The sequence below is a fragment of the Carcharhinus amblyrhynchos genome, chromosome 2 (assembly GCF_965287045.1).
Source record: "Carcharhinus amblyrhynchos chromosome 2, sCarAmb.v2.hapA, whole genome shotgun sequence".
NCBI lineage: Eukaryota > Metazoa > Chordata > Chondrichthyes > Carcharhiniformes > Carcharhinidae > Carcharhinus > Carcharhinus amblyrhynchos.
Genome location: NC_137325.1, coordinates 144,532,849 through 144,545,250, shown reverse-complemented (window position 1 = coordinate 144,545,250; position 12,402 = coordinate 144,532,849). Strand labels below are relative to the sequence as shown.

Sequence of the window (12,402 nt, the reverse complement as noted above, 5' to 3'; positions counted from 1 at the left end):
CCTCTCACAATGAAGGCCAACCTACCATTTTACCTTCTTTTATCACCTGCTGCACCTGCATGCTTACCTTCAGTGACTGGTGCACAATGACACCCAGGTCCCGCTGCACACTCCCCCTTCCCAATTTATAGCCATTCAGGTATGAATCTGCCTTCTTGTTTTTGCTTCCAAGATGAATAATCTCACATTTACTGCATCTGCCACTGAATTGCCCACTCACTCTACCTGTCCAGATCATGCTGAAGGATCTCTGCATCCTTGTCACAATTCACCCTCCTTCCCAAATTAGCATCATCTGCAAACTTTGAATGCGACATTTTGTTCCCTCATCCAAATGATTAACGTATATTCCGACTAGAATCTCAGATTCATGGAGTCTACAGAAATAGGGCAAACAGGTAGGGAGGTCATGGAACTTTTACAGATTAAAGGGAAGGAGGTGCTGGCTGTCTTGAGGCAAATCAGAGTGGATAAATCCCCAGGACTGGACTGGGTATTCCCACGGACTTTGAGGGAGGCTAGTGTTGAACTTACAGGGGCCCTGGCAGACATATTTAAAATGTCAGTATTCACGGGGGAGATGCCAGATGATCGGAGGTTGGCTCATGTTGTTCCGTTGTTTAAAGAAGGTTCCAAAAGATATCCGGGAAATTATAGGCCAGTAAGTTTGACGTCGGTGGTGGGCAAGTTATTGGAAGGTGTGATAAGGGATACGATCTACAAATATTTGGATAGACAGGGACTTATTAGGGAGAGTCAACGTGGCTTTGTGTGTGGTAGGTCATGTTTGACCAATTAGAGTTTTTCAAGGAGATTATCAGGAAAGTGGATGAAGAGAAGGAGGTGGATGTTGTCTACCTGGATTTCAGCAAGGCCTTTAACAAGGTCCCTCATGGGAGGTTGGTTAGGAAGGTTCAGTCGCTAGGTATACATGGGGAGGTAGTAAATCAGATTAGACACTGGCTCAATGGAAGAAGCCGGAAAGTGGTTGTGGAGGATTGCTTCTCTGATTGGAGGCCAGAGACTAGTGGTATGTCGCAGGGATTGGTGTTGGGTCCATTGTTGTTTGTCATCTATATCAATGATCTGGATGAAAATGTGGTAAATTGGATCAGCAAATTTGCTGATGATACAAAAATTGGACATGTAGTGGACAGTGAGGAAGGTTTTCAAAGCTTGAAGAGGAATTTGGACTAACTAAAAAACTGGGCTGAAAAATGGCAAATGGAATTTAATGCAGACAAGTGTGAGGTATTGCACTTTGGAAGGACAAAGTAGAACGCACAGGGTAAATGATAGAATTCTGAAGTTGAACAGATGGATCTGGGAATGCAGATACTGAATTCCCTAAAAGTGGCGTCACAAGTGGATAGGGTCATAAAGAGTGTTTTTGGTACATTGGCCGTTATAAATCGGAGTATCGAGTATAAAAGTTGGAGTGTTATGGTAAGGTTATATAAGGCATTGGTGAGGCCGAATTTAGAGTATTGTGTACAGTTTAGGTCACCTAGTTAAAGGAAGGATGTAAATAAGGTTGAAAGAGTGCAGAGAAGGTTCACAAGGATGTTGCCAGGACTTGAGAAGCTGAGTTATAGACAGAGATTGAATATGTTAGTACTTTATTCCCTGGAGCGTAGAAGAATGAGGGGAGATTTGGTAGAGGTGTATAAGATTTTGATGGGTATAGATAGAGTGAATGCAAGCAGGCTTTTTCCACTGAGGCTAGGGGAGAAAAAAACCAAAGGGCATGGGTTAAAGGTGAAAGGAGAAAAGTTTAAAGGGAATATGGTGGGGGGGGGGGTGCTTCTTCACACAGAGAGTGGTGGGAGTGTGGAATGAGCTGCCGAATAAAGTGGTAAATGCAGGGTCACTTTTAACATTTAAGAAAAACTTGGATGGGTTCATGGATGAGAGGGGTGTGGAGGGATATGGTCCATGTGCAGGTTAGTGGGACTAGGCAAAAAATGGTTTGGCGCAGACAAGAAGGGTCAAAAGGTCTGTTTCTGAGCTGTAATTTTCTATAGTTTAATGGTTCTATGGGAGATGAGGAAGAACGTTCTAATGCAGAGTGTAGTGGGAGTCTGGAATTCCTGGATATGCATTCCGAGTGCTGAAAACTACAAGGCAATGGATCCAGTACAGGAAGGTGGGATTAGAAAGAGCACCTTTAAAGTAGAGGCAAAGCACATCAAGGTAGGTAAATCCCTGGGACCTGATGAAGTGTATCCAGGACATTGTGGGAGGCTAGGGAGGAAACTGCGAGCGAGTCCCCTAGCAGAGATATTTGAATCACTGACAGCCAGAGGTGAGGTGCGTGAAGATTGGAGAGCGGCAAATGTTGTACCTTTGTTTAAGAAGGGCTGCAGGGAAAAGCCTGGGAACTACATCTGTAGGGGGTAAGTTGTTAGAAGGTATTTTGATAGACAGGATTGATAGGCATTTAGAGATGCAAGGACTGATTAGGGACAGTCAGCATGGCTTTGAGTGGAAAATCTTGTCTCACAAATTTGATTGCATTTTTTGAAGTGGTAACCAAGAAGGTAGAAGAGGGCAGTGCAGTTGATATTGTCTACATGGATTTTAGCAAGGCATTTGACAAGATATCACATGGTAGGTTGTTGCATGAAGTTAAATCTCACGGGATCCAGGATGAGGTAGCCAACTGGATACAAATTGACAGAAGAAAATAGGGTGGTTATAGATGCTTGTTTATCAAACTGGAGGCCTATGGCCAGCGGTGTGCCTCAGGGATCAGTGCTGGATCCACTGTTATTTGTCATTTATTTTAATGATTTGGATGAGAATGTAGTAGGCATGGTTAGTAAGCTTGCAGATGACACCAGGATTGGTGGCATAGTGGACAATGAAGAAAGTTATTTAGGATTGAGACAGGATCTTGATCAATTGGGCCAGTAGGCTGACGAATGGCAGATGGAGTTTAATTTAGATAAATGCGAGATGATACATTTTGGTAGTTAGAACCAGGGCAGGACCTATTCAGTTAATGGTAGGGCACTGGGGAGAGTTATAGAACAAAGAGATCTAGGAGCACAGGTTCATAACTCCTTGAAAGTGGAGTCACAGGTGGACAGGATGGTGAAGAAGGCATTCGGCATGCTCGGTTTCGTCGGTCAGAACACTGAATACAGGAGTTGGAATGTTTTGTTGAAGTTATAAAAGACATTGGTAAGGCTACACTTGGAATACTGTGTACTTTTTTTGTTAATAAGTGAGAATTGTATTTATCTAAACAGCATTCTATTAGAATCGTATGTTATTTGTTTTGTAATTGTTAGTTAAATCAATAAGTTGTTTCTTGTTGATTTTAGAGAGTGTCAGGTAGTTATTTTGATATAACCACTAAATGTTGCTGAAGAGTGGATTGTACCACTTCACACTCACTTTTACTGATTACGAGATGAGGTACTCTTCTCTGAGTGGTTAGGTATTAGTCCTCAAAGGGAGGATCCACTCCATTTCATAACATTTTGCATAGTTGTCTGCCATGTGAGACACGTAGGTAGGGATATGATCTAGTAGGTAGGGATGTGATCGGCGCAACTTGTGGGCTGAAGGGCCTGTTTGTACTGTAGTTTTTTCTATGTTTCTAACTTCTGAAAGTCTAAATAAACCACATCCACTGGTTCTCCTCAGTCAACTCTACTAGGTACATCCTTAAAGAATTCTAATACATTTGTCAATCATGATTTCCTTTCTATAAATCCACGCTGATTATACCACCACCTTCCAAATGCTGAGTTACGAAAACCTTGATAATGTACTCTAGCAACTTCCCCAAAACTGATGTTAGGCTCACTGGTCGATAGTTCCCAAATTTTTTTTACCTCCCTTTTTGAATAGCAGGCTTACATTAGATACCCTCCAATCTGTAGGAACCAATCCAGAGTCCAAAGAATTTTGGAAAATGACCGCCAATGGATCTACTATTTCAGGGCCACTTGCTTAAGTACGCTGGGATGAAGATTATCAGGCCCTGGAGATTTATTCAAATTCAATCCCACTAATTTCTCCAAAAACATTTCTCTATGAACGCTGATTTCCTTCAGTTCCTCACTAAAACTTGTTTCTCTCAGAGCTTTTGGTATATTATTCACGTCTTTCTTTGTGAACACAGAAGCAAAGTACAAATTTAGTTCCTCGGCCATTCCTTTGTTGCCCGTTATGAATGCTCCCATTTATGGCTATAAGGGGCCTAAATTCGTTTTTGTCAATCATTTTCTCTTTACATAACTATAGAAACTTTTACAGTCAGTTCTTATATTCCCTACTAGCTTATTTTCCTATTCTATTTTCTCCTTCCTATTTGATCTGTTGGTCCTCCTTTGCCGAATATTAAACTGCCCTCAATCCTCAGGGCTATTGCTTTTTCTTGCCAATTTGTATGCATCTTCCTTGAATCTAATACTACCTCTATTTTATCTTTAAAACCATGGGTTGGCCATAGTCCCATTCCACACTTTCCACAGCCACACTCTTGTGCCTAACAGGAATAAACAACTCCCTCTGAGCAGCACAAATCTGTTTGAATGCTGAGACGCATCTCCTCGCTCACCCTCAATCATCAAGCACCAGGATCCGACTTTTATAGTGGAGGTGCTTTCCAAACTGATCCGGCTATGGAGAATGCAGTCCTAAAGGCAGGAGAGCTGGCATGATTGGGAGTGAGGCTCGCTAATGACATTAAGATGCATGCAAGAACATTCAAACTGACGTCTCACCCGTTTTCAGCAGGCTCCCGATCGCGCCAATTTTTTTTCCGTTGTAAGAGGGGGAAGTAAAAACGGGCACCACGGCATTTTCAAGTTGCAAAACAGATGTAAGGTGATCGTAAAATTCCACCCTTTATGCTCAACAATGTCAAAGTCTTCGGTCTGGGTCTTAACAATGGATTGATCACCTTGGTTGCATTTCTTTACCCTGAGTGCAGTACCTCGCAATGGGCCTCCACTACATCTTGCAGGTGCTCGAGGTCGGTATTGGTAAATCTTAATGTTTCCAGGGCCTGGCAGCTGTGAATTACCAAATTCATCTCCGAGGTGTGCTAGCTGTGTGTAGGGGCAGCTTTTAAATATCATGAGGTAATGGTGTGGAACCCATACCTGCGAATATTGATCCCTCAGTGTCGCACAATACAGCAATAAAAGCCACCATTGCCACCAACAGACTCAACATGCTTTCTCTACACTTCACTGGAATTTGCAAATTTTTGAGATGAATTCAGCCACAATTATCAAGTAAGATAAATTTGCTTAGAAGTCATGCACCTTTGGATTTTAGCTATGGTTAAATGCCTCCCTATGGTCCTGGAACTAGTGAGTACATGATTTCACTGATCTGTATTATATCTTCATTTGGGCAGCAGGGTAGCACAGTACTGAGCATTGCTGCCTTGCAGCACCAGGAACTCGGGTTCATTTCCATCCTAGGGTGTCTGTCTGTGTGGAGTTTGCACAATCTTCCTGTGTCTGCACGGGTTTCCTCTGGGTGCTCTGGTTTGCTCCCATAGTCCAAAGATGTGTAGGTTAGGTGAATTGGCCAAGCTAAATTGTCCCTTAGTGTGGCAGGGGGGGTTGTTAGCAGGGCAAATACGTGGCGTTGTGGGGATAAGGGGCTGGATGAAATTGTTGTCAGTGCAGACTCAAAGTACACAAAGCAAAAAAAAATTACAGCACAGGAACAGGCCCTTCAGCCCTCCAAGTCTGCACTGACCATGTTGCCTGACTCGATGAGCCAAATGGCCTCCTTCTGCAATGTAGGGATTTTACGATTCTATCTTTGCAATGTTTAGAAGTAGATTGTTTTCCTGGGTAAAGTGGATCCCTTCAAAGTTTCAATTAAATGACAGAGGCAGAGAAACTCAACATTAATGTTACACATTTGGTGCATAATATTAGTAATATGTGGCTATGAGTGTCTAATTGTAATTACCTGCACCCAGAGGTGGAGCCATTGGACAAACAGGAGGTGGTACAGGGGCATAATCAGCTGCAGCTCCTAAAATGTGTAAGACAACAACCAGAACTCAGTGAACCATTGCATACCAAACAATGATAGCAGACACATTAGCAGATATATTGTAACCATGAAATCTAACACATCCACTTCAACCAGCAAACCAATACTAATGTTCTATCTTAATGCAAGATTTGTTTGTTCCAAATTTAAAATATTAGTGAATCAATAATGTATAATGCAAGTATACACTTGGCTTGCCTGCAGAAGGCAGAGAGTGGTTGTGGATGGGTCTTTTTCTGCATGGAGGTCGGTCACCAGTGGAGTGCCCCAGGGATCTAGAACATAAGAACATAAGAAATAGGAGCAGGAGTAGGCCATCCAGCCCTTTGAGCCTGCCCCGCCACTCAATAAGATCATGGCTGATCTGTCGTGGCTCAGTTCCACATTCCCGCCCTCTCCCCATAACCCTTAATCCCCTCGCTTATCAAAAACCCATCAACCCGCGTCTTAAAAATATTTAGCGAGGCAGCCTCCACCACCTCAACGGGCAGAGAATTCCAGAGATTCACCACCCTTTGAGTGAAGAAGTTCCTCCTCAACTCCGTTCTAAACCGCCCCCCCTTTATCTTGAGGCTGTGCCCCCTAGTCCTACTGTCCTTTCTGAGCAGGAAGAGCCTCTCCACCTCTATCCTATCCATCCCATTCATCATCTTATATGTCTCAATGAGATCTCCCCTCATTCTTCTAAACTCTAACGAGTACAAGCCTAGTTTATTCAGCCTCTCCTCATAGCTCAACCCCCTCAACTCCGGTATCAGCCTAGTAAACCTCCTCTGCACTCCCTCCAAGGCCAAAATATCCTTGCGCAAGTGCGGCGACCAAAACTGCACACAGTACTCCAGCTGCGGCCTCACCAATGCCCTATACAGCTGCAGCAAGGCCTCCCTACTTTTATATTCAATCCCCCTCGCTATGAAGGCCAGCATCCCATTCGCCTTCCTGACCACCTGCTGCACCTGCAGGCTGGGTTTTTGCGACTCATGCACAAGGACCCCGAGGTCCCTCTGCACCGTCGCCTGCTGCAGTTTTTCGCCCCGTAAGTAATAGTCCTTCCTACCATTATTCCTACCAAAGTGGACCACCTCGCACTTGCCAACATTAAATTCCATTTGCCAGTTCCTGGCCCATTCGCCCAGCCTATCTAGATCCTTCTGCAGACTCTCCACACCCTCCGCGCAATTTGCCGTTCCACCAATCTGTTCTACGACCCTTGCTGTTTGTCATTTTCATAAATGACCTGGATGAGGAAGTGGAGGGATGGGTTAGTAAGTTCACCGACGATACAAAGGTTGGTGGTGTTGTGGATAGTCTGGAGGGATGTCAGAAGTTGCAGCGTGACATAGATAGGATGCAAGACTGGGCAGAGAAGTGGCAGATGGACTTCAACGCGGATAAATGTGTAGTGGTCCATTCTGGCAGGACCAATGGGATGAAGGAGTACAATGTCAAGGGAAGGAGTCTTAGCTGGGTTGAGGAGCAGAAGGATCTTGGGGTCCGGGTCCAGAGGACTCTTAAATCGGCCTCGCAGGTGGAGGATGTGGTCAAGAAGGCGTATGGTGTACTGGCCTTCATTAATCAAGGGACTGAGTTTAGGAGTCGGGAGGTAATTCTGCAACTTCATAAGACCCTTGTCAGACCCCACTTGGAGTACTGTGCGCAGTTCTGGTCACCTCACTACAGGAAGGGTGTGGAAGCTATTGAGAGGGTACAGAGGAGATTTACAAGGATGTTGCCTGGATTGGGAGGCATGCCTTATGAAGACAGGTTGAGGGAGCTAGGTCTCTTCTCCCTGGAGAGACAAAAATTGAGAGGCGGCCTGGTAGAGGTTTAAAAATATTGCGAGGAATAGATAGGGCGGATTCTCGGAGGCTATTTCCCAGGGCTGAAATAGTCGCTACGAGAGGACACAGGTTTAAGGTGCTGGGAAGCAAGTACAGAGGAGATGTTAGGGCTAAGTTTTTCACTCAGAGGGTGGTGGGTGAGTGGAATCGGCTGCCGTCGGTGGTGGTAGAGGCAAACTCGCTGGGGTCTTTTAAAAGACTTCTGGATGAGTATATGGGATTTAATGGGATTGGGAGTTACAGATAGTTCTATGGCCTGGTAGGTATGGATATGATCGGCGCAACTTGTGGGCTGAAGGGCCTGTTTGTGCTGTAGTGTTCTATGTTCTAAGTAGCACAATTCTGGTGTGCTGATGAATAAAAAGGGTATAGTTTTCCATCCCATTCACTGGAGAGAGGAAAAGAAAATCAGGGAATTATGATAGGAAAAGCTGTTTCTTCTGCATGCCCACTTACGTTCCTTTGGGGTTTATCAGAAGCACTCCCAGAAACCCAGAGAATGCTGTACTCTACATCCCAATAAACCTAGCTATAAATATGCATTCGGGTTCAACTTTGGTCAAATGAAGTCAAAGGTGAGTGGTACAGTGGTTAGCACTGCTGCCTCAAAGTGCCAATGACTTGGGTTCAATTCCAGCCTTGGGTTACTGTGAATGGAAAAGGAGCTTGAGATACCTTTGGTCAGAGATATAGCTATCATTTCTTGATGATATAACATGTATAAGTTTTAACTGGACATTATACATTTACGTAGGCATGATGTAAACTTAACTATGATTGGAAAGAGATAACTCCCAGACGTCGAATGTTATATACAAGTTACTTTTAATCGAAGCTGAGACTTTAATTGCCTACGTATTCCTAAATTTTTTACTCTGAATGATCTGAATGGTTTCATTCAGGGTCCTATAGCTATAGTTTAACAAATCATCTTGAAAGCCCTCTGTTACTTTGTTTGGCTACATGAGGGGGACGATAGTTTTTAAATACAACAAGAAAACAATCCGAACACCCCCCTAACATCTCCACCACAGGTTCTCCAGTAGAGGGGCTGGCAAGCCATGAAAATTGCCATTGACTTTGATGGGATTGGAAGATTCCGCCAACGGCCAATAGTATGCTGCCTCGCCATATTGGGGTGGGAAGGATATAGAAAATCCTGACCAAATGCCTGAATCTTCCATGAGCAGCACAAGAACATAGCAGTATTGTCAGTGGAGAACAGGGTTCAAATCCACTGAAGGTTCTATCTTCCGTTCACGTTCTATGCTTCTAAAACTTTATTTGAACTCTTTTAAACTCTCTAAAGACGCTTTAATTCAATTTCTTACAGATTTGGCGTGTATTGAGTTGATCTTTCTCTACACCCTAGCTGTGACTGTAGCATTACATTCTCTACTCTCTCTTTTCATTCTCTATGTACGGTATGTTTTGTTTGTATAGTGCACAAGAAACAATACATTTCACTGTATACTAACACATGTGACAATAATAAATCAAATCAAATCAATATGGTGAAATTTGAAGTTAATAAAAATTTGGAAACCATTGTCAATTGTTGGACGCAAGAAAAAGAAGCAGGGGTAGGCCACCAGGCCCTTTAAGCCTGACCCTCCATTCAATATGATAACTGAGTTATGCCGATTTCAATTACTTTTCCATGCCATTTTCCCATAGCCTTTTATTCCTCAACCTATCAAATATTTATTCACCTTCACTTTGAATACTTCTAATGATCCAGCTTCAACCACCTTCTGGGGCACAGAATTCCCGAAATTCACCACCTACTGCAAGAAGAAATTTCTACGCACCTTAGTTTAAATGACTGGCCCTTTATTTTGTAGCTATGTTTCCTTGTTCAAGACTCTCCCACTAGTGAAAACATCTCACCATCCACCTTGACATAGATTTAAACTAGTTTGGTAGGGGGGTGGGAACCAAAGCATAGATGAATTAACTGAAGGGAAACTCAAGAGTAGGGCCAGTAAGACTCAGAGGAGGAGCAGGTAGGGTGTGGTTGCTGATCAAAGAGGGTCTGGTGGACTGAAGTGCATTTGTTTCAATGCAAGAAGAGTAATAGGTAACACAGATGAACTTAGAGCCCGGATTAGTTCCTGGAACTATGATGTTGTTGCCAATACAGAGACTTGGTTAAGGGAAGGACAGGACTGGCAGCTTAACATTCCAGGGTACATATGTTTCAGGTAGGATAGAGGGGGATGTGAAAGAGATGGGAGAGTTGCACCACTGATTAAGGAGAATATCACAGCTGTACATTGGGAGGACACTACGGAGGGCTCATACGGCAAGACAATATGGGTAGAGCTCAGGAATAAGAAAGGTGTAGTCACAATGTTGGGGGTTTACTACAGACCTCCCAACAGCCAGTGGGAGATGACATGGTGGCACAGTGGTTAGCACTGCTGCCTCACAGCACCAGGGGCCCAGGTTTGATTCCCAGCTTGCGTCACTCTGAATTGAGTTTGCACAAACTCGCCATGTCTGCATGCTCAGGTTTCCTCCCACAGTCCAAAAGAAATGCTGGTTAGAGACATTGGTCTGAACAGATGTCCAGTGTAGCGACTAGGGGAATTTCACAAGAACTTCATTGCAGTGTTAATGTAAGCCTTACTTGTGACTAACAAATAAACTTTAAACTTTAGATAGAGAGACAGACGTGTAGACAGATTTTGGCAAAGTGTTAAAGGAACAGGATTGCTGTGGTGGGTGATTTTTAACTTCCCCTACATTAACTGGGACTCACTTATTGCAAGAGGTGTGGATGGGGCAGAGTTTGTAAGAGCATCCAGGGGTGCTTCTTGAAACAGCATGAAGATAGTACTACCAGGGAAGGGGCTGTACTGGGTATTGGGAAACGAGTCTGGCCAGGTGGTCAACGTTTCAGTAGGGGAACAGTTCGGAACAGTGACTACAATTCAGTAAGCTTTAAGGTATTGATAGATAAAGATAGGTGCAGTCCTCAAGTGAAGGTGCTATACTGGGGGAAAGCTAATTGCAACAATATTAAGTAGGAACTGAAAGATGTTTGAGGGCAAATAAATATCTAGCATGTGGGAGGCTTTCAAGTGTAAGTTGATAAGAATTCAGTATCAGCACATTCCTGAGAGGATGGAGGATAAATCTGGCAAGTTCCGGGAACCTTGGATAATGAGAGATAATGTGAACCTCGTTAAAAAGAAAAAGGTGTCAAGACTAGGAGGCTGGGAACACACAAAGCAAGTGTGGAATGCAAGGAAAGTATAAGGAGAAACTGAAGCAAGGAGTCAGGAGGGCTAAAAGGGTCACGAAAAGTCATTGGCCAGTGGGATAAAGGAAAAATCCAAGGCTTTTTAGACATTTATAAAGAGCAAGAGGATAGCCAGGGAGAGGGTTGGCCCACTCAAGGGCAGGAGAGCGAATCTATGCGTTGATCCAGAGGGAATGAGCGAGGTATTAAATAATTACTTTGAATCAGTATTCAGCAAAGGGTTGAAAATTTTAAAGTTTATTTATCAGTGACACAGGTAGGATTATATTAACACTGCAATGAAGTTACTGTGAAAATCCCCTAGTCGCCACACTTCGGTGGCTGTTCGGGTACACTGAGGGAAAATTTAGCATGGCCAATGCATCTAACCAGCACAGCTTTCAGGCTGCAGGAGGAAACCAGGGCACCCGGAGGAAACCCATGCTGACACAAGGAAAACATGCAGACTCTACATAGACAGTGACTCAAGCTGGGAATCAAACCCAGGTCCCTGGCACTGTGAGGCAGTAGTGCTAACCCCTGTGCCACCATGCCACTCCTATTTGGAAGGACTTGGTAGATGATGAGTCTAGGGAAGGGTGTGCAGATAGTTTGGGTCATGTTGCAATTAAAAAGGAAGAGGTAGTGGGGGTTTTGAAAAACATGAAGATAGACAAGTCCCCAGGGCCTGATGGGATGTACCCCAGAATACTGAAAGAGGCAAGGGAGGAAATTGCTGGGGCCTTGAGAGAAATCTTTGTATCTTCATTGGCTACAGGGGAGTTCCCAGAGGATTGGAGAATAGCCAATGTTGTTCCTTTAAGAAGGGTAGCAAGAATAGTCCAGGTAATTACAGGCCAGTGAGCCTTTCGTCAGTGGTAGGGAAATAACTGAATAGGATTCTTCAAGACAGGATTTATTCCCACTTGGAAATAAGTGGGCATATTAGCAAGAGGCAACATAGTTTTGTGAAGGGGAGATCATGTCTCACGTCTCATGTCTTAATTGAGTTTTCCATGGAGGTGACAAAGATGATTGATGAGGATAGGGCAGTGGATGCTGTCTACATGGCAGACTGGTACAGAAGGTGAAGTCGCATGGGATCAAAGGTGAGCTGGCAAGATGAAAATAGAACTGACTTGGTCATAGAAGACAGAGGATAGTAGCGAAAGGGTGCGTTTTCAAATGGAAGGCTGTGACTAGTGGTATTCCTCAGGGATCAGTGCTGGGACCTTTGCTGTTTGTCATATATTTCAATGATCTGAAGGCAAATGTATC

General features: G+C 43.8%; 1 protein-coding gene across 2 annotated transcripts in view; it reads right to left on the bottom strand.

Moving 5' to 3' along the window:
* Window positions 1–6,011, bottom strand: part of LOC145361759 (speriolin-like protein) — a 114,711-nt gene extending 108,700 nt beyond the window's left edge. For both annotated transcript variants that reach the window (XM_080217725.1, XM_080217717.1), the window contains exon 1: window positions 5,950–6,011. In XM_080217725.1, the coding sequence (XP_080073851.1) occupies window positions 5,950–5,971 (22 nt within the window). In that variant the 5' untranslated portion in view covers window positions 5,972–6,011. The remainder of the gene's footprint in view (window positions 1–5,949) is intronic.
* Window positions 6,012–12,402: the final 6,391 nt, after the last annotated feature.